The sequence below is a fragment of the Zootermopsis nevadensis genome, unplaced genomic scaffold (genome assembly GCF_977971745.1).
Source record: "Zootermopsis nevadensis isolate Lab colony 2312 unplaced genomic scaffold, Znev_1.0 Znev_ptg000024l, whole genome shotgun sequence".
Taxonomy (NCBI): domain Eukaryota; kingdom Metazoa; phylum Arthropoda; class Insecta; order Blattodea; family Termopsidae; genus Zootermopsis; species Zootermopsis nevadensis.
In genome coordinates this window covers 17,019,572-17,042,604 of record NW_028259156.1, presented here as the reverse complement: position 1 = coordinate 17,042,604, position 23,033 = coordinate 17,019,572, and the positions used below count along the sequence as shown (strand labels likewise).

The following is a 23,033-nucleotide window of genomic DNA, read 5'->3' as shown; positions in this document are numbered from 1 at the left end:
CACCACTGGACGCAGCCCTCACGCAGTTCCGTCCACCGTCCATTATCATCGGAAATATCCGTCTTAATGCCATTTTTTCGCTGTGCAAAATTAACCGAACGCTGAAAACAAGTGAGCATTTTTATTTGCCTTGCAAACATATCCGACAGTGTTTCTGCAAAGTATTGTACTGATACGTATTTCAAATCACGCAGCTTCATGTAAAAAGAACAAATTACTTTATGAGCGCTGTTATGCAAATGAGATGCTCGCATTTGAATTCTAGGCGACACGAAACGCGTTCCTTCACGTGTCTCGTGAATGCGTGGGTGTGTGCCTTGTGTGACGGAACACATTCACATTTTAATATAACAATTTGTCTCAGTTTCTGTGTAAGTTTGTAACTCTTCAGAAACTTGTGCCCAAAATGAGGGAACTGAAGTATGCTTATAGACCTGTATTAATGAAGTATAATTTGATAACTTACGGCACTGTGTTTGATAATGAGATTTCTTAATCAAAGATGTTATTTGTGTGTCAACTGTAGCCGAGAATCTGACGATACGGGAGAGATACATGAATTAGCGTCAGCAAAGAAGCTAACTCTGTCTGCTTGTTATTTGATTGGAAATATAAATGTCGCTTGTGACCTAATTTATTGTACGGTGCCAGTCTAATGTTTTCGTTCCAAAACCTGGAATGAGGGGGGTGGGGGTGTCACGTATTTTTCTTGTCCCGGGGTTAAAAATGGTCACTGAAACCTCTACTGATCACCACGTTTTATTATAACCAGGTGTATCAACTAGAATCCTAAGCATGGCAGCGTTTTGTTTAGTGAATTTCATATGAAGTATAATTGAATTGGAAATACTATAAAGAAATTCCATAGCATACAAATTTCTGTCAGAGTTGTTTCCAATAGACGTCCTGCTTTTAATATTAAGACTTTTACAAAATTGTCTGCCATGTACGTATAAAAATGACAACAAATTTACAAAATATGCACTAGTAATAATTTTAATAGTATCTTATTAAAAATATTTACATTATATTAAAATAAAAGTAAAAATATGTGGATGTGATCCAAGTGGTACCTATGATGAAAACTCATTACGTAGGCCTGCAAGCTCACGTTAGGCTCTCCCACCTTCAGACTCTGAACAGACCTCATGCTCCGTGCGCACATGATCTTTTATTGCATGTTCATGTCCAGCTGTGATTTCCATTCACACACCCGCCTTCTTTTGTTTTAGTCACTAGCAGGCCATTCTGATATTCATCCGCCAACCTGTATTACATATGATTGTCATGAATGATGGATTAAAAAGTTGTAATAATTAGCATCACAAATGATCTGCCCCTACATGCAACTCATGTTGAACGTACGAAGTCAGGATCTGATAACGAAAGAACTTCCACGCTCAGCATCACGGACTGTCTCCGGTAATGGACCAATAAAGACGGCAGTGGCATGGAAGTGACGAAAACTTGACAAATGTTTGTAATTATAAGGCTACGTCTATCTTATAGCTCGGGGTTTCTGAAAGGGCGCTTTCAAGTGTTCACATCCTAAGTCATGAAACGGTATTTATGTATCAACATGACCCCGTTTTACCTCTGACGCTGACAGTCACAGATAACACACACACCTTTGCATACATCAGCTCGCCCACGCCTTATAAACGGAAATGTGTGGTATGCAAACTAAGATAGGCTCGATTGATCTTTCCAAAGAAGGAGAAAGAAAGAAAGAAAGAAAGAAAGAAAGAAAGAAAAAAGCAAAGTATGTAGTAATATGAAGGGAAAATAAGGAAGGAGAGATGAAGGAATAGGAAAAACTCAAAAGAAACGTAAACATGGGAAAGGAAAAGTTGAGGAAGGGAGTGGAGGAAATGAAGAAAAGACAAGAAGAGAAACGAAAGTGGAAAGAAGTAAAGTATTAACGGAAGAAAAGAGAAGAATCAAAGATGAGGAGGTAGGGAAACACCGAATGAGAGAAGAGTAAGTATAAGGAGAAGGTAAAGACGATTAGAAGTATAAAACTGCAGAATGGTAAAATGTAAAAATATACGAAGTCGGTGAAGTTGACCAGGCGTATGCAGTAGATCAGACTTGCTGAATAAAATGAGAGGCTTGTATTTTTTTTTACAGACTTAAAGGAAAACACGTTCGAAAGAAATATGCTACTGGTAAGAACTTCGCTATGTCTTCGTGTGATTCCGTGTACATATTGCAGACCGGATCCTAGCTCTATTGCCTACGCCCTGCATGTAATGCCAGTCGTCTGAAGCTTCGTTTGGTATCTTGTACCTCAACTGGTTCAGTCCTGAATCAGCGCCTTCTTATGTTAAATATCCATCCTGGTAGAATCTCCTGTTCACCTTTATTAATGCCTTCAGCTTGTACCGAAAATTGAAAACTTGACGGAGTTAAAATATTTTTGATGGACGAGGTCAAACCAAAATTGCGTTCACAAATAAAATAAACAGCAGATTAAATTCCAATAATAATTTACTTGATACCAGAGAGTTCAGAATATTTTGTCTAATCACTGCTATCTGAAAAACGTGGCGGTTCAACCGCAGAAAACTATAAATTTACCTGATATTTTATTTGGGTGTCAAACATGGTCCCTCATATTAAATAAAGACAGAGTAAGGATTTTCGAGTACAGATTGCAACGAGAAAATTTAGACCCAAGATGGCTGAAATTATACGAAGGAAGAGAAAGCTTCATAATGAGCAGCTCCGAGGTTTATGCTCTTTACCAAATATTATTGGGATGATAGAATGAAGGGGGGTGAGATTGGCTGTAAATGTAGCACGTATGGCGGAGGAGATGAGTGAATACACATTTTCGATTGGAAAGCCTTGAAATAAGAACCACTCGGAAGAGCAGTGTTAAAATGGATGTAAAGGAAATAGAGTTGATTGGATTAATATGGCTCAGGATAGGAGTCAGTGGTGGGTTTTTGTGATTACTTCAGGTTTCATAAAAGGCAAAGAATTTTATCACTAGAAACTGAACTGAACTTTCGAAATGTCTTCTCTGCCGTAGAAAACGGGAATAATATTTTTAGTAGGAATTTAATGAGAAATGATGAAAAGTTCACCGAACAAAATTAATAGTATTTAGTAGGAGTTTTTAATCAATCTGGCTAGACGAATTTGTTCTGTGTTTTTCAGTTCTCATGTTCCCTAATTTTGAGAATGGTCGTCGTCGTTTTAGTCAAATTGCTGGCCCTACGTGGCCACCGACCCACCAGTTGCTTGTTTTTGGTAGTTGTCCAGTAGTTAGTCCATAATTCTTACTAGTATTTGCATAGGAATGCATGGACACAATTGCGTTATTAATGCTGGGGAAAGTCCACTGAGAATTTATATCACGTATCCCTGGAGTTCACCCGTCGAAGCCATATTTCATGTCGTCAACAAATTAGCGCTGAATGGGGAAAAAGATGCGTGTATTCTGGTAGATATAGTAATTGTGTAGTTCTAACTAGCCAGCTAGGGACTGTCCAAATCATTTAAGAAAGACACGCCACTACTTTTTGGCTTCTGAAACCCGAAGCTTGCAGCTGAACGCTAGTTAAATTGAGGTATAAACTGAATCGCGGAATCTTCATTAATTAATAGCCGTTCAAACAAATACGAAAAAAAAAATCAGATTGGATTTAGAGTAAAGAAACTTTTTAACGAAAGTCTTATCGTCGTTTTCCACTATCAGCATTTCTCATAAAATTGTAATATGTTAATTTAGATTTGTGATATATTTGAAACGGAGGTTACGTTGAACTGATAGATCAAATAGTAACTAAATGCACAAGGAGCATTTAGAGGAGAAGCACAATAGAAAATCCTATTCAAGAGGACTGATAAATAAGCAGGTACATCCTCCCAGTACTGAGTTAATTTTATTCATTTCGTGAGAAAAAAACCTACCATTTGCCGGTTTAATCTAGTCCAAACCCTCACTTCTTGGTTCATTTAGATAGATTTTAGGATCGTCCGCTTTGTTTCTAAATAGTCTCTATTCTGATAAAATCTTGAAAACATTAGACTATTCAGTTTCATTATACGTGCCACATGACCCGCCCATCTCATCATTCTTGCCTTGGTCATCAAGCAATGTATTTTGAACATTGCGTGTAGCAGATAATTATTGACGTAACAAAATGTGTACACTGAGAGAAAATGTAACTGATATTTTGACATTGCTGCAAGAAATATAATTGATTACTAAATATTGTCAGAGAATATAGAAAGCAATTACATCGGACCGTTACAAAAGTAATTATGGGTAATTACGAAGAAATAATGAACCTGTTCTTTTCTGCTTATTCCTAGAAAAAATGAAATGTTTACAATTCCCTCGTTCAGATATTTCTCTAGCTGCACTTTCCAAATGTCATTTTCCTACTGGACTGTAGATATTGTAAGACTCTTTGATGACCTTTTATTAACTGTTGAACCTCTTCGGAAACTAAAACTTGGATCGGAGGATCATATACGTAATGGAACGTAACTTCTTCGTTAGCAGAGGACTAGACTTAATTTGGAAAGCACCTAGATCGAATCTCGGTTGATGCTAACTATCGAATCAGTGATTTTCCACGAAATCTTCAATAAACATCCGGAATTTTAATACAGAAAGAATACGATATAATTTATCTATATTATGTTTTATGTACCGCTTATTTAACGACGTTTTCAATAGATGAGGGCATATAGTGTCAAATGATATGACGATTAATGGATGTGGGAAGTGAACTAGACGGCAGTGTGGTCTGACTCAGTGCATTGTCTAAAATTTTATTTATAAAACCGGAAAAAATACTAGTATGGTCTCTGGGTCGACATTTGAAGGGCGGACCTCCCGAATAAGTAATACGAGTTCTAACCACTCAATTCCGACGTTTCAATATAGACTAACTCCCACCCACGTTCCTGTATTAGGATTTAAAGTGGGGCTGTAGGAGTACGCCTACACAAGTTTTAACCCGGAAAGAAATTATAAAAACATAAGGATCACATAAATAACCCACAAAAGGTTTATTCGGGAAGTACCTAGTTCGAATCTCGTACGAGTTACCAACTATCGAGACAAATTCTTCGCAGTTTTTCCCAGTTGTTATAGACAAATGCCCAGACAACACACGGTGCAGACTCATTTCAAGCCGTCTAACTCAGCTTTGATTATCGTTGTAGTATATAATAAACTCTGAAGCTGAAATGACACTATTAAATAACGCAGGATTCAACCAATCTGTACGGTAGGACGTTTTCACAGTTTTTACTTGAATGTAAAATACACTGTGATGCAGATAGATACAATCGCTCAGATTCTGTATGGAACACGAAGCTTCATAGTTGTATCCACAAAATCCTGCCATTTTAACTTGTCATAAGCCCTTTGAATCTATGTTATCTGCAAATAATATTTTTCTAATATTCGTGTTCGTATTATACTGTATACTCCTACCTGTTTAACGCCATGGAGCAGACTTCTTATTTATACGCTGACAGTGACTAAGCAAGTCAACCATTTCTCCGCCTTTACCTGAACCTGAATATCATCCTCCCACCTACATCTAGGTCTATCAAGCGTTCTCTTCCTTTGATTTTTCCATTTAAACATTTGTATATTTTTCTCGTGTCATACTTGTTCGGATGGGCGTGACTCCATACTTCGATGTGTTCGATTCGGATGCAGGCCTATGCCTGCATCCGAATCCGAACTTGTTCCCATCACAGCAAGAATGAAGAGAGGAGGTAGATGTCTCTGTGGTGTGTTTATCTTCTCAGTTCTACACCTGTGGCAACAAAGACCCGCGGATGAGTTTCAATCACTCCCATAATAAGACAGCAGAATGATCTGCCCGGGGGACTCTGCCCCGTTTATCGAATTAGAGAGTCAGGCGTAAAGACTGCCACTGCAGTAAATACCCCCAAGCACGGTGGTCCGGGGCAACGAATATAAGCATTATCACAATTAGCCATGGTCTGGAAGTAACAGATTATTGCATGGCCTACCTTGTGTACTACCACGGCCCCCTGCTGTTGACACTCGTAGGCATTCGATTGTCTTCCTTACTCTCGGGCTTGTCCGTACAATTCTGCTATTATTTCCACCCTCCCCCCGTGTTTCAGGGCGCACAGCTGAGCTCACACGAGAAGTGCTCTGGCCCGAGAAAATGCACTCGTGACAAATAAAGGCGATCTTCGTAAAATCGAGAGCGGCACGTGGAACAAGGACCTTAAAACATTTTTTTTTGGGATCACATGCTTGGGACTGACATGCGAAATTAAACTGAGAATCGTTGTGTACATGTAAGGTAATTAAATGTTTCTAAGTTGTTGTTTTTTTTGCGAGTGTACGAAACATGTTCCCGTTGTAACCATGGAGCTGCACTACATTCAAAACGAATGTTTACGCAGTGGTTTAAGGACTTTTCATTAAATGTTGTTTTAGTTTTAATGGTTAACATGTAAAATAAAGGGCTGAAATAATAAAACAAATGCTACAGGCCCTCTTCCTTCACCTTAATTTTATGTTTCATTTCCTGCATCTTCTCAAAAATTGTTTTAAAAATATTCCTACCGAGACATAAATATCTTTAAAGACTGTTCATCATTTCAGTCATTCCATTTTATCTTCCATCATAAACTTTAACACAACTGCAAAGTTTTACTAGTAAGTTGGATTCTGAAAATTAGCAGCAGCATTGCAAAGGATATAAATGAATAGGGTAAGAGGATGAACACTGGATTCATCTGCTTGAGGATGGCAGGCTCTCGTAAACATCACTTGGGGATTTCTTGACTATCTGGGCATCTGGCAGTTTCTCTAGGACTCTGCTCCATAAAGTCACTTTGCGTGTATACCCTATGTTGAGATATTTAAGGGACTGAAGAAAATCTTGAAAACTTTCATTATACAATACATTAATTAATTTAGGTCTATCTGTCTTTGGTTGATGTTATGATCTTTCGTGAGACAGTGATGTCCGAATCTCAAATTTGTTTCTTGAAACTTCAAGGTCTGAGATTTTTTGTTGTTATTGTCGACTACAGTAAAGACATATCCAGATTATCGCATTTTTTAATTCATAGGTCTATGGAGTTTTAATTTCCGGTAACAATCCCTGTATTGGTCCATCTTCTCCTCTCCACCTCTTCACTTTATCACGTCCGTCATAATTCTCCACGTGGGGACTTGATCTCATGCGATCAACAGTAGAATAAGACAGCTTAAACCCATTCCATTAGTATACTTTATAAACGTGTTTATAAAGCCCCAGTATTAGTAAATTAATAACATATTTGATCATCTTTGTCCATGTGGCTTCTTCCTGTTTTGAAGCTGACTTTCATGCTTCATTTCCAGTGCTTGAGTGGTTGGTTAGCGTTTCGCATTCGTTTTCCGAAGGTAAGAGGTTCATATCTCAGCCCAGAAACAGGCAAAATGTATAAGTACTCGCTGCCTCCTTTATTACTCAACGCCCTGATCATGGAGGCAGGAATAACATCTGAAACATCGGTATATTTACTAATAATTTTTAACACAGAATTTATTTAAAGATGTTTTTTGTCTACCCTGCGTTTTGTAGGAACGTAAGTGCTGCATAAATTGAAGTGTAGGGTCTTCCTGGTTTGAACGAAATTTTAAAGGCGCGTAATTAATTTTACGCTGAAATTGTGTACGTATCTTTTTGTTTTGTTGTGTTGGCTCTCGTATAGAGCGTATACCGGTCCCTGGTCATTGCTATAAATTTAGTGTTCAGGTAAGCGTAGCGTTACAATGAGAGAGCTACGCTATGGAGTAGCAACACTAATACCGTTCTATGGTTACACAAAAGTGGAAGATAAATCTGAAGGCACAGATTGGGGGGTGGGGGGGTTATTTTTGTTTGACTGCAGCAGTACACGAGTAGCTGAAAAATAATTTTGTGTCTGTCACCTATTTAGCCACCATTTTTGGAGCACCTGCATCCGTTTCAAAGTGCTGAAAGGTCCCTGTATAATCCGTGCTTACTCAACTTGAGACTCGTATCAGTGTTCGACTTGTGTTTCACTTACTTTTAGCTTGGTTTTATTATTTGTAAGGGAAGAATGGCGTATGTTATCAAGTATGCAGGCCTGTTTATTCACCGTCATCACGGCCTTTAAACAAATTGGGGAATGTTTATAAGCTTAGTCGTGTACTTTTAATTTCCGTAAAGTGATAATACGTAGGTTACATGACGTACATGTGAAATTGTTGGATGTGTGAAATATGTTTGATTCTATGTTAGCAGTTACAAAAAAGTAATTGTGCATATGTTTCACTAATGCAAGCTGTCCAAGGAAGCTAGCACTAAAGTTATATTTATTAGTATCCGAAAGGTATGAGTGAGTGGTTATCACACTTTTTTCGCATTCGGAAGATCTGCCCAGAGACAGGATTTTCTGCCTGAAGATTTTAATGGTCCTCTTCGGCATAAATTCTACATTTCTAGAATTTTTTCCGTGAAATGTTTGGAATTTTTTGCAAGTAAAAGCAACATAAGTCCCACTTCGAATTTTACGCAGAGTTCATTTATTTTCATGCCTTTCCGTTGTAAAATAACGAAGGTAATACCAGACACTAAGTTCGGTAGCTGTATAACACTTTACGAACCCCTGATTTAGCTGATTCATTGTGCCAGTTTTGGAATATCATCCATCGGTTTAATAAACCGTAACATTCCTATAGTCATCGCTTATTATAACAATGATACAGGCAGGGTTAGCCACACGTGTTTATTATAATAGGGTATTACTGTGAAGAATTGCTTTTCTGAATCAGCAACATTAAGCTCTTTGCCCTAATGTGTGGAAAAGGTATTTGTAGTTCTCAATGCTGCCCGGAAAATTAGAAACTCTTAAAATAAGTTACGAAAAATTGTATTGTCCAATTTTCCAGAGCAACCCACAGTTAATATTAAGCAGTTAGATAAATGTCATATTCCTCATAGTTGTGATAAAAGCTTATTTGCTTCAGTCCTCATCTGGTTTGATCTACTTCATAATCTCGTAAGTTCTTTGCACTCGTGTCTCTTGGTGTATCCATATAGTAAAGGTTCCCAGAGCGTGGTCGGTGGACCACCGGTTGTTGATGATCATTCATATATGAAGATATTCTCTGGGATACTGCGCTGTGTAGTCTGGTAGAATGTTACCGACTCGGACCAGGATAGGAGAATATGTAAAAAAACTTATAACTGTAATATTATCAATTACCTCAAATTTAACACTTAAGCCCTCGAGCTTATATCAGAATTGAAAACCAGAAGTGTAAATTATTAAAAATGAAACACTTATTTGTGAGAATCTTCCAGGAATTATTTTCTCGGTTCCTGAAATTTATAACTTGTCCGTTCTTCACCCAAATCGGACACCTGACATTCCATCTGTCTCCCCAGTGCCTTCTGGATTCGTGTATTCCTTAGGAAGAAGGCAATGAAAATTTTTATTGAATCGTCGACTACCATTAACTTTCTTAATAGATAATTATATCTTAAGGGCACGTGATGGCTTTGGTGTCTCGTCTATTCTGTCGATAAGCGAACAAGACGAATAAATTCAGGTCCATAATCCATCTTCCGAAAAGGTATTTCAAAGGTCTATAAAGAAACAAACTGAATGTGATGTGTTCTCTCCTTTTCGCAAAATTAATTAGGTACTATTTGTTTCTGAATGAAAAAGGAATTATTAACGTCTAAAAATGTGCAGAGTGTTTAACAAATGGCTGTTCTATTATCTTAATGATCAGATTTAATATCGTAATACATGTAAACATTCAGTAGAGTTCCTTAAACCGAAAGTAGTTCCTTCGTAATGACTTTGTTACAAAAGATGACACAATACAGAAAACGTGGACACGCATCCGTGCCTCGAATTAGATGCAAAATCTCCCACACGCAGAACAGAAATCGCTTTATTCATTAACGGTTGCTAAGCAGCAAGACGACACGAACTGCTTGTTTAATGTAAAAATCGGTTTGGTCGCTTACGAGTCAGGTCAGAGAAGGAGAAACGGATGACACTGGACGCAGGGATAAAATGAATGACAAACATACAACATTAATTCGTAATGTGTTGCTTGATAGAAGATAAATCTTGGATTGTCCGCAGCTGTAGTTCTGTACGTTGTTACTTCAGAAACACAGCGATGTCAAACTTACATTGAAAATACAGAGATAAATATCATTCCGAAAACCAATTAGTAGTAAAAGGAAAGTGACTGGAGTATGTAAAGAGTTGGGCAATTTTAACTGCCATTAGCATTAACTGAAACATGTTATTAGAACTGTGGTTTATTAGAAATTGTTTCTATTGTCGGACATAACGCTTTCAAATGAGAGCACTCATAAATGTTTCAAGATGACCCATAATGAACTGGCTAGACTTTGTGTGAAAGTTTCCCGTGTGTCATTCAAATGGCAAAGAATAAACTACGACCTCAATTAGCTCACAACATTTATCTTCAGTAATTAGAGACATTGATAAATTGGGAAACTCGTAGAAAGTTTCGTCACTAAATTCGTTGTTTGACTGTTTGATGCATCCACTGATAAACAGTTTGAGTGACGAAAGAACAGCACACATCCTATTTTCATGATTTATTTTATTTTCGAAATGCTCTGTCTTTCCAAAATTTCTAAGAACATTTCATAGATCATTAAGCACTTTACTTCACCGTATTCATGTTGGAACGTTTCCGTTAACAAATATATTTGATTCACACGACGTTTCGGGAATTTACTCTACTTCCACATCAGATAACTTGTTTTCTTCACAGTAACATCTGTTTTTGTTGATTTCATCTATTTCTGAATCCTGTTTCTTGAGTCAATTGAATAAAAATTTACTTGGATAGAGCTAATCCCTATCTCCGGAGATAGGGATTAGCTCTATCTAGTGGGCCCAACTGAGTAGGAACCTGAAGACGGAGATAGAGCCTCATCTCCGAAACGTCGTTTTACGTTTTATTACTAGACGATGGATAATATCCAAGTAAATTTTTATTCAATTGACTCTTCACCATCGTCAAGAAGTTTTAGATCTGTTTCTTGAGAATTAAAGTCTTGTAGTACTAACTAACGGATTTCCTGTATTCGTCATATAAAAATATTTGTAATTCAGTACTTGGTTGTGAAAATTTACAATTTGCGGTTTAAATGTTCCTCATTTTTAATAACTTCAATGTTATATTAATATTAGTTACGAAATGACAAAGAGGCCAATTTCACAACGTAATATGAGTTTATTATTTTCAGTAATTTAAAATTAAATAAAAATTCCTTTAGTTCGTAACGCTGAGTGGTATGCTGTATGTTGTTATATTTAGTCGTTGTGCTAATAAGAAAGAATAAATATGTGGTTTATCCATCATACTGAATGCTTGGCTCGATATTATGGTGACTGTTCGCTTGACAAAACACTCTGTGACAAGTACGATTTGCTCTCGAAGTTATGATACCTGACACCCCCATTTCGATGTACCTCCCGAGAACAACTTCTCGAACAGCCCTCGTATAATACAGAAGTGCCGTTCCCCTTCTCTGTCAGCATTCTTACTTTATTTGTTATAGTGATTCATTCCATGGGCATATCCCATTTAACATTCTTGTTTGTAAGGTTTTATTGCGATAGTAACGATTCTAAAAGAAGTTGTAACATATAAAGTTAATTATTGATTTGTCTCCTTTCACAGGACATAAATACTCACGGTTCCACTAACTGACAGACAGAAGAGAAGATAGACGGTAATAGGCCATTTCTCGACTAGAAAACCTGAAATGTGAGCGAGCCAAAGAAAGGGAAGTGGACAACTGGGCGCACCCACGACTGGAGCTGGAAACCAACTGGTGAGTCGGTGGCATTTATCCAGCTGTTGTTAGTAGCATTATTAACACCATAAACATTATCATCGCCATTAAACCTCGATACGTACTCGTAGTTTCATATCCTACACACATTCGCATTTCAACCTTCGTTTATTTTTCAGTCTTATATCGCACGTCTGTGAACCCGGGTGTCCTCTACGTAGTCTTCCTTTATCTCGTTTATGGGCTTGTGTTCCGATAAATCTGAGCTAATCTGTTCTTTCCGCAATTTATTTTACTTTGCTTAAGCGAACTAACTTTTCCTTTTTCAGTTTCATTTCCCCTCACTGGCCAGTAACCCAACCTAACGAACACCGGTCTTGTACTCAAAGAAAACTTGCTTACCGCATTCTGCAGTAAAATTTGCATCTTATAAATTGTGTGTAGTAATCGTTTACTGTGATTTTATGGTCCTTACACGCAGATTCCGATGTTGTTGCTGATTTTTAATAAAATTCCGATGACTGTTCTAAATTCTGGACAACGCTTGGAAAAGTCGTTGAATAAAAATTATTTTGTTTTATTTGTGTTGAGATATTGTCTTGTTTATTCGAAATTTATCTCTTCTCTATGTTGCGTCAACTGTTTACTGCTTAACTCGAATGGAGTACACGTATTTGCCAGGCTCGTTCTTTGTCCTTTGTGTGTGTGTATAGGCTCCTACATCAAACAGTTACGAAACCATAGTCGTTTCTTATGCGTATGAATTGTGGTTTGTTTGGGCACATGAGGAAAAATGTAAGTGAACTACGTAATGAGGAACTTCATATGTAAAATTCATATTACTTTATTAATTATACTGCAGATATACAATTTAAATTATTCAATTTGGAAACTCGTTCGTAGGTATACAGCAGAGTTCAACAGGCCGACTGTACCGAATTTTTACTCGTTGCTAAATGGGCTTTGTTTTTATAATTACATAAATCATCTCAATTATCAATATCATTTCTATTGTGTGCAAATATTCTGCAAAGTGAAAATCTCAGCTTGATATTAAGACATTTTTGCGTTGATAAGCTAATAGTAATGATCAAGATAAGTGCTAATGTTTAATTTCACAGAACAGACCTAAGTACAGTTACATATAGTGTTTATATGAAATTGAACGTTTTTAATTTAAAACACTTCCGTCAGAACTTTCTCCCAGGGGTGAGAGGGAGTAATACTGTATATAATTAATGTTACGTGTATGACATAGAATTACAGAGTAAAAAGGGGAACCGGAGAGGTTAGCGAAATAATGTTAAGAGAGAAAAATACAGCATTAGACGCCTGAATATTCATACTAAACCAACCCATCCGGTTGTCAGTCTGTATCCGTGATTCAATTCCTTTTCTAAGCAGCCACTTCAAAGGCGTTGTAAAAAGTACTTGGTAACGCGTGATGAGAGGTTTTTGCTACTCGCAGAAATGCTACGTTTTGGAGTTTGAAATGAGGTAGCCCTTGATTTTACTTACATAAGGAATTTTTTTTAAAGCAACTGATGATAATTCTACAACCTATTATGCCGTAAATATACTTCTGCCACATATTTCGGAAGTAATGGGTTCGAATCTTAATTTGGATAACGGTTATCATTTCTGAAATTTTGTCTCGCTTTCCTGTGTCCGACAAAGACAATGCTTTAAAATAAACCCCGATGACATCCATTAGAATCAAATATCCTATCAAATGATATTATAAAACCTGTCAGGTTAATGAAGTGTTATTAAATGAACCAGAACCCGAACTGTTGTCTTAAATGAGAGTGAAGTTATTTCTGTACCAAATCGCCAAAGTAGGAATAATTAAGTCCTAGGGTTTACGTGGAGTGGAATCGGGGTCTTATCTCCATACGAAATTAGACCATAACATTATCTCTTGGAGATTATCAGATAACTGAATAATATCCCTGCCTCTTTTTCTCTCTGAAATGATCTCCTGGGATCCACTGGACAAGAGGCTGGCAGTTGAGGTCCAAGAATCTTGAGAATTATTTTACTCAAATTTCTACAATTTGAAACAAGTTTGTTCTGTGCAAATGCAAAGGTAGAATTCAGTTCCTTAAAAGTCTATATATTCTTAAAACTACCGGCGTTCTCAAATTAAATGCCATAAAATTTATAAAGCATAAAACACTAAAAATATTAATACATTTATAAATATGCAATTCTAAGAATATTGGCAATAGCCAGGGCTTTGTCTTATCATATAACTTAGCGGTAATCCTTACATAAGAGGAAAAGAACTGCATTAAATTGAAGAATGTGGATATTAAGATTTGCGCTCAAAATAATATCTTATATCGGCCTGTGGGTCGGTAAAGAGGTTTAAGTCTTTAAAAAATTGTTTTAGTGATTTTATAACCCCTTTCTCGTTCATGTTCATTATGTAGCCCGCATGATTCGTGATCGGCTTGTTCTTATGTTCCGGTTGCTAGGTCCAAAATGTATTTTTGTGCACAGACCACTTTTTCCTTGTACGTCTTACCGGCATATTTTCTGTTCAACCAACAAGACTGGTTTATCAACTTTGTCATCAGATAGTTGATTAATATGTTACGTTAATTAAGTTTACTTCGATGAAACAATGATTTGAAGAAACCTGTGCTATATTTCATTTAATATTTTCGGAAGTTTCTCACTTTATAGTTTTATTGTGTCTCTTTATCTGAAGCAATTTTGTCCAGTATAACGCTGCTTTATAAGTCAAGTTTCGACTGTACCGATGTTTAGATGAAAATTTGAATTTATTTTAGTGAATTTTCATTCCCAACGGACAAAATATGACAGCATCCTGAAGAAAAACAAGTAAAATTTGACATTAGGCTAGGTTCGCTTGTATGTGCTTACCAGAAACATTCGATAGATTTATTGCCTCCGTCTTCAGGGCCATAATCCAAAATTCAGGTCCATTTTATCATTTAAGTTTGTAAATTTTATTACAAATAATTCGTCTACCTACCATTTGAGTTTTTATTCAGCGTGACATGAAAATTCAGGACCTTGACCCAAATGCACGCCAAATGCAGTAGCAGAGTGAGGGACTGTTACGAAGCAGACCTATCCTAAGTGGCCACTATTAGTGCCATTAGTGCAGTGTCATACCTGTGCACGGCATGGCCGGTAACACGTTGCTGGAGTTACTGCCGCTGTTGGTGGTAAGCATACTTCCCGGTGGCAAGTCCATCTTCCCCCACAGAGGGTGACTAGTACCGCAGCACACTGAACTCGCGAAATTGCAGTTAACGTGACCGACTCCAGAGCTGGGAAGATTGCTTGCGGATATTAACATGTTACCTGTCTCCAGCACTTCCGACGGGAATGAACAATCACAACAAACTTTTGCTTCTCTCAGGAACTGTTCCTCGTTTGAGTCCGGCGAAATTTATGCAACCGACATATTTAGTAAGGGAGTGAAATGTTTTGGTGTATATACAATGATTAACCTACTGAAACGATTAAAACTATTTAATTGTTGCCTCTGAACTGTTAACAATTGATATTCGAAATCTTCGATCGTCTGTCTCTTCTGATACAGTTAATTATTTGCGAATATTTAAGAAATGTTTTACAGATACAAGATTGCAGCATCTTGATCATTCACCAACATTTTAAAGTTCCGTGATGTGGTTTGCACTCCATTCCGAAGTTCGCTGATTTCTCTACGAATTAAATTGTTCTTGTTAAGAATTAAAATATTGAAATGATTTATTCTGTGAGCCAACTGACACGTGAACGCAAGCACAAACCTATTTGTAAAAAAAAACGTGGTAATTTATAGGTTATAATTCTTAGCCTTTCGTTAAAGTCTATTGATACACATTTGAAAATATGTCTCTTTATAACTACAGTGCGTAATTAACGCCGCTGTAAATCAGTAAACCTTCGTAGGCTTAAAGTTGTTCATTGCACTTTGTGTATTACGCTCATGAACCCACGATGCTTCGTGTAGCAGTGATTTCTAAGAATCGAAATGTTCGCCAAATGTTTTTACGTCGCGAGAGCCCGCAGAAAAATTAATTGTTCCAGATAATGTCTCCATTTCGTCGTATTTTTTTTACAGTAACCCTCGTCTACTTTTAAAAAACCACTTTTATAATATTCCAAGCGCAGAATTTTCACTGAAAATCCTTTTTTCCTTCCTTGTATGATAACTTTTATCAGTCGTTCTGAAGCACAATTTGTTTAATCAGTTACACACCACTTTTCGGCGTACAAAAGTCCACTCTCGCAGAAAAAGTCGTGATGTAGGTAACAAGCGAAACACGCATTGCGTCCATTGAATGTCATTGTAGGAACACTTCCAATTATCTGCCAAGCACTCCACGTTGGATCAGGTGCCGTGTAAGCTTACCCACACACTGAGCAGTCAGACGCATAAGAGTAGTCACAGTTAAGAGCGCAAACTCCGGAGTTGGTGGGGCGAAGCGTCTGGGCTTCGGTTGGGTCATTCTGCTTAAAGCCCAGCGGAGAGGCAGGCTTTGCGGAGTAGCTTACAAAGATGTGGGAGGTGGGAGACAAGGGGAGGGCTGGAAAAAAGCATGGCTACTCAACATATTTCTTCTTCTTCTTCTTCTTCTTTTCATTCCATAATTGGTCTCACTTAATTTGGAGGCTGGAAGTTTGTGAGGGATGTCATATACTAGTTTGAGGGACAGACAAGAAAAGAATTTCTAAACAAAATGTGATTCTCGAATTCTTTTTTCTTGTAACAAACAGACTTAACACACAAATGATAAATGTCAAAATGGCTACGGTATTAGAGACAATAAATACTGTCATACGTAAATTTCTGTAGCTGCTTCACAATAGGTGACTGGTAATGTGTGACCCTGGACTTGGAACAAATAAACTCATTTTGCTGACAAGGAACAAGGTTGCGTAGTTCAAACATCCAAAAGTCAGTTTCTGGAATAAATGATTTTTTTTTTCCTCATAAATTTTTTTATTTCTTAAATATTTTGTTGTTCGGAGAAAATTTTCTTTGCATTCTAATTGCTGGACACAAAAATTAAAGTCAAAATGCTATTACTTATTCGGCTTGTGTAATACATTGACCGAAAAATTGATTCACTCGACTAAAATTTTGTGGTAGTCTTCGTACAGATATTTTAAAACCTTAGTATTTAAGATCAGTTGATGAAAATAATACAATATTTAACATGTATTTCGAACCTCCGGTCCATCATCGCGAATTGTGGACCCGTTTCGACCTCAGTCGCCCAGAAGTTAATCTTTGTGGATTTTGTAATTTTTAATGGTTTGAGAGTCGTCCTCGGTGGACTAGTGGTTAGCGTGATCGCGGGTTCAAACCCGGCCGAGGTCGATGGACACAACTTCCTTTGGAGGGGAAGTAGAGCCGGCGGTCGCACGTCGTAGATTTACGGCATGTAAAAGAACCTTACGAACATGAACGAGATGTTTCGAAAGCAAAATTCAGTGGCCATTTCTCACCCGTCTCTCTCTTGATTCTCTACTAGATGGCTCTAACAGAAAAATCAGGATTGAGTAGAAATTGTGCAGAGGTTGTGGGCTGGTCGCTCACTACTCATAAATACACACATCGAAGACTAAGATACCTCTGAAAGGAGGCTGCCAAGACCCACACTGTGTTTACAGCCACAGGAATAATAATAAGAAGTATAATATTTTGAAAAGTATGTTTATTTTTATTCAGTTGCTTGCATAAAGCTTGTTTACATTTTTCATTTTAGTTATTTTAATATCCCAAGTATACTTCTCTTTTCTTGCTTTGTATTGAGAAAATGATATCGATAGCAAATCTAACTGGAGTTTTTTGAGCCCCGAACCTGCCGGCCCACACTAACCACAAAAACGTTTCCTCATCTTGTAACAATAACAAAAACAACCAATTACCCGAAGACAGGAGTAGAGTCGGCTGTCGAAACGTCACGTAGATCTGCGTCTATATTGATAACTTGCATCAGAAAACGTATCGTTTCAGTTGCTCTGTTTATCGAGTAGACTAACAGTTTGAATAGGCCTAGGCCTACATAGGCTATTTAAAAGTTAGTTTCAATAGGCCATTAGCGTTTTAAAAGTCACTTCATAAGGTGTAATGCGAAAAATACCACAATTCCACTCAGTTCTGCTTTGTTGCACTGTAAGTAACCAAACTGTTTGATGCACGTTACCTTCATCTAGGTAATTTATTTCTATAAGTCTTGCATAGATTATGGTACGCAAATTTCCTATATACAGAAATGATATGTGCTGTATGAATTCTGTTTCTTTATGTTTCCAATCGTAATGTTCAGTTTCCGGGTTCAAAACTCGTTAAGAAAAATCAAAACATAATGTATGTGATCTAATACTCCATGTTCGGGAAGTAAAAGGATGAATAATATCTTAATTAAAAAGTACTTATGCAAAATATTCACTCAAATTCATTCTCGCGTGCAAAATTATACAATGCGACGAAGCATAAATACATTGACTACTGTGTAATCATAGAAAGATAAGTTTTATTTAAGTTATTATGTCTACTATTTGCATAATGTTTGAAATGGTCCCTTAGACTTGTCTGTTTTCATGACCCCCCCGCACTGCTTTATCGAATTAGGAAACTGGCAGTGCCTTCAGAACGACCTGTAATGTTAGCAGAGGGCAGTATTGATCGCTGGATATTGCAGTAGAATATGACAAGCCAGTAATTACCCGAGTACAGAATCGTGTAATATTTTTTTTTTACAAGTCCTCGATTGTAGATAAATGTGTATTTCCTTCGGGGTAGCATGAAGGTGCCTCGTTATTGACTGTCGTTTTATTATACGACCAACTTATAGACCCAAACAATTCGGAATACTGACAGTGGTTCCTACAGACCAAATTCTGAATTTTAATAACTGTAATCTACCAGCTGTGGTATATGAATTTTGTAACAAAATTCTTAAATGTATAGCCTAAAATAAACTGAGAAATAACCCCCTGTTAATTTCTGTGCAAGCAGAGACAGAGTTTGAATAGCTTTCGCTCAGACTGCGCTTTGTTGTTTACAAAATGTTTTGTGCTTAAATTGAGATCTGAGGTCCTCATGGCAGTGGGGATGACGGCGTGGTTGTTCTCGGTTATGACGCCGTTTCTGACTTGAAGGTACATACCAAATTTTGGAAGAAACGCGCTGTCTCCTTATTCTGGACCGAAATGTCAATGAATCAGACAGTAGGTTTCCCCGAAATTTTGGTGTGTACCTGCAAGTCACATGGCGTCACGACCCAGAATAGCAAAACCCTCTTCTAGCTCGTGTGAGTTCCGACATTGTAGGTCTGATGGCCTGGAACAAACCTTCAGTATTCTGTAACGTAACGCGTACGATATGTGAATCTGATTAATTATGAACTTGTCGCCTTTCTGTAAGACGTAAGCCAACTGCGCAGCTGTTGTCTGCAGTGTCTTCGAAGCAATTGCATGTCTACATTTCTGGTGGATATTTTTTTAAGTCAGGGGCTTAAAACAAAAGAAGCGAAGAGGCGACAATGTGCTGAAAGCAATATATTATTACGTATAAGTGCGTGTCTACCCCACCACCGCCACCTGCCTGCAGTTGTGAACATGAAAATTTTGAACTGCGTCTTACGAACACAACTTCCTCTACTTTAGCACGTAATTTCTGTGTCGAGAAACATCTGATAATCATCGGTCCCAGAGTCGGTCTGGACAAAGATCCAAAGAGAATAGATCCGTCCCCGTCGAGAATCGAATTCTGGCCAGACATCCCTTAGCCGCTCAATTCACACTCTCAGAAATCTCACTTCTTGTGTCCCCCGGTTACAAGTCCACGTAATTAAACAAGAAGAGGTTTGAACTGCGACGTGAAAGACTGCTCGCTCTTCAGACGTCAAATACGACGCACAGACTTCGACGGAGTTCGACTTTGTCCTAATTAAAGAATTAATGCTTCGTTAGCCGAGCGTCTCGGCAGTTCGTAATGGAACATCGTCTGGTTCTTTGAACTCATTTCAACCTCTCGTAACCGCTCGTCTTAATGATTTAAACATTTGCGTCTGCCTTGGGCCGAGGCTTTGAATGTTACGAGCTGCTGAAGCAGATTTCGCTATTGGTCCGCTGTTCCTTCAGGTGATTCTGTTGCTTCTCCCATCCGAACTAATCCTAGTTACATCAATTTACAGTCAGATCACTAAAATATTAACCGAGTTATTATGGCACGGTCACGATTTTTTTTGAAACTGACTGTGGTAGCTTAAACGGCAGGTCTCATCTTTATGCATGTCGAGAATATTAGGCCTATGTGGTCCGCGGTGCTTGAGGTTAGCACAGCGGTTAGTACGAAGATGGCTATATTCTGGGTTGTAGCACGTAAGCAGGGGTCACTGAAACTCTACAACCCAGATCATCAGCTGTCATCATTATGTGGATCAATTAAAATGTGAGCTATTTATTCCAGGCCTAATTATTCGTGCAAAACGCAGTGGGAAATGGTTTCTTTCCTACTTTCTTCCCTAATCCTCTTTGTTCTTTTGTTTTATCCTTTTCTCAGTTATATCTCATTCTCTCCTTTCGATTCCCTTCATCCGTCCGCCTTGTCGTAAAATGACAGAAGAACAACGTTAACATAAGCAGTGATAGATCTTACGTCATTCGAACGTTTTCTATGAGGTCCGCGCCCATCAAACATGAAGCATGAGACTGTTTTATTCGTAATTACAACAGAGATGTTGGCTTTATGAGAGGTAAATGAATTTATTCGAAGGATTCCAGAATCAGATTCTGTAGCTGGAGATTATGCAATGTGCTGTTTGTATGCAGATAGCCAGAAGCGTTATTGTACCCTTGTTCACAGACCCCGAGGGGCGGGGGGTGTTCATTACTCTTATGTCGGTCTGTGTGTCTGCTTCTTGTCGTGTGCAACAACATCCGTGCATTCCGGGGGCCACAGGAAACGAGGACAGTCGATGGGATGCACGGATGTGAGTTAACTGCCACACTACTTGTTCGACTAACACCGTGGAAACAGGTCCCTGAAACTTTCAGCGTCGGTAATTACTACTTCACAGTGTAGGCCTATGCCTTTCCAATGGATTTTCCATCCGAGCTACGTGTCCTGCCCAATACGTGGCACAACCTACACGCCTGGGATAAGAATATTCTTTGTGGTACATAAAGTTTAAGTTTCAAGAAGGTCCTTGTTTCGTAGATGAAGGTTTTAATTTTATCAGTTAAGTCTATAAATTAATGCTCTCATATTATGGGTAAGTTAACCCGAAAATTTAACACCACAACTACAGGCTAACGTTTCTCACTGCTCGTTCAGTTAATAGGCAGTTGCTTACGCCTATTTTAATAGGCCTGTACTTCGCGTGGAGATTTCTCTCATGTGCAGACAATTGATATTGCTTGTTTGGTGTAGGCCTATCAGCCCGTGTATTGTGCACCCTTGAAACCTGTAGATTTACACACAGGCTACACTCAGCCTAGTGCGTCGTTCAGCGATAATGTTTTAAACACATGATGAGAATTTATATCTTACTGCCATAGGCTAATATAGAGGCGATTATTAAAATGTAGCTTAAGAGTTATGTCTTCGTAGACCTATTTTATGGGCTTATTGTTGGAAATATCCGGTATTAGGAAAATTTAACCATAAATCTGAACGTAAATACAAATTAAACCAATTAACTGACAGTAGACTACATTTCTGGAACATTCAGAGACTTTATGTACGTCTATTTGCTCAACATTAATTAATTAACTAATTATTCCGTTTTTTATTTTCCTTCTTCATTTTATAGTCTCTCTGCACAAAGTTCTCGTATTTTGTTTGCTGATGTTTCTATAGGCCTAATGTGTGCCTACATTTCGATCGACAAGAAAGGCATAAGCTTATATTGCTTATTGCTTAGCTGAATTAAGATTTGTCGGCAGTATTGGACATTAATTTGGACGAGGAGTTAGGGACAGGTGCGGGTAGCCTACATATTTGGGGAGAAATAATACATTTTTTATAAGGTCTTTCCTCCTCATTCCGCTGAATCCATTATTTTCTTCTGAGTGCTGGATTTAACCTTCGTAAAGTAAAAAAGGCAGATTAGAAGCCACTTACCATTCGCCATTGGCAGACATTTCCCGTTTATTAGAAACGTAGTGTAGTTTCAAGACTTCATTCCATTGAATAGTTGTGTAGGTCTTCCTGTGGTTTTATTTCATGGTAACTCAGCCATCATAGGCACTGCTTGTCGAATCGGAACGTAATTCCCCGAAAGAAGACACTTCCACCGGATAGGCCTGTGATATTTCTCTTAATTTTATGGAGAATTTTTTAACACGAATTTTGACTCCGTACATCAGAAAGCTTATCAGTCCAAAACACCAACATTTATTTCAGGTTTTTAAATCACAGTTAATCGAAACAGATGTTTTCAGAACTATTAATACAACTGCACTTCGCTGTAGGCTCTCGATAAAATATGAGCTACTAACTTTTAATTTTCTAACCTAAAACATAAATATTCATTTTAATTCTTAGTGCTTGTTTTTTTTAGTGTATCCATGCCCAACGATATTTATTTATCTGTTTATATATTTATTTATTTATTTGAAAGGGCATTATAGTGACGTTTCATGCCTTGTTCTCTCCTATTGGTCAACCTTCGCTCCGCCTCTCTGTCGAAGTTTGCGACTGGGTAGCGAGTGAGGAGGAGTCCTTGCTGACGTAAACCAATCATCACTACTTTTGGGTGGGGTAGAGGCGGTCGATATTAGTGCAACCTGCCCCCCCCCCCCTCCCCCCCGGGCCACTCATGGCAATGGTTAGCGTGCTGGAATTCCAGTTTGATATACGTACGAATCCATGACCCAGAGACCACGGGTTAAAACCACGAATCCTGAGGCGATATTCAGTAATTCTTAGGTTTGATTCTCCGTCCGAAACTTGCGTTTCTTAATCTCTACTTTTTATGTCTTTTTCCGTCCTTGCTTTCCTTCTTCCTTTCTTTTATCTTAGTGTATATGATTTTTTTTAAATACTTGTAATGCTTTCATTTTGTTCTCCTCCGAAACGCTTTCAAATCCTGTTCATGATTTCCATGCATCTGGTGTGGTTCAGTGAACTGAAACAAATCTTTGTTGTCTGGTCCATATGAACAGGATCCTTCCATCCTTTTCTCGGACTGGGACCTGTTC

The 23,033-nt window shown here is 37.9% G+C and overlaps 1 protein-coding gene and 1 long non-coding RNA gene across 7 annotated transcripts in view; one reads left to right on the top strand and one right to left on the bottom strand.

Moving 5' to 3' along the window:
• Nucleotides 1-23,033, top strand: part of LOC110832028 (uncharacterized) — a 226,817-nt gene that overhangs the window by 101,173 nt on the left and 102,611 nt on the right. For all 3 annotated transcript variants that reach the window (XR_002543800.2, XR_015537017.1, XR_015537016.1), the window contains exon 3: nucleotides 11,717-11,870. This is a non-coding gene — a long non-coding RNA (uncharacterized LOC110832028). The remainder of the gene's footprint in view (nucleotides 1-11,716; nucleotides 11,871-23,033) is intronic.
• The window catches only part of LOC110832032 (paired box protein Pax-6), a 106,146-nt gene that overhangs the window by 40,899 nt on the left and 42,214 nt on the right, over nucleotides 1-23,033 (bottom strand). Inside the window, exon 1 of one of the 4 annotated variants that reach the window (XM_087355555.1) lies at nucleotides 14,979-16,277. The exons of 2 other annotated variants lie outside the window; for them this stretch is intronic. In XM_087355555.1, the coding sequence (XP_087211681.1) occupies nucleotides 14,979-15,165 (187 nt within the window). In that variant the 5' untranslated portion in view covers nucleotides 15,166-16,277. Of the gene's footprint in view, nucleotides 1-14,978; nucleotides 16,278-23,033 lie in introns of those variants that run through there. One more of the 4 variants, XM_087355553.1, reaches the window with a different exon arrangement.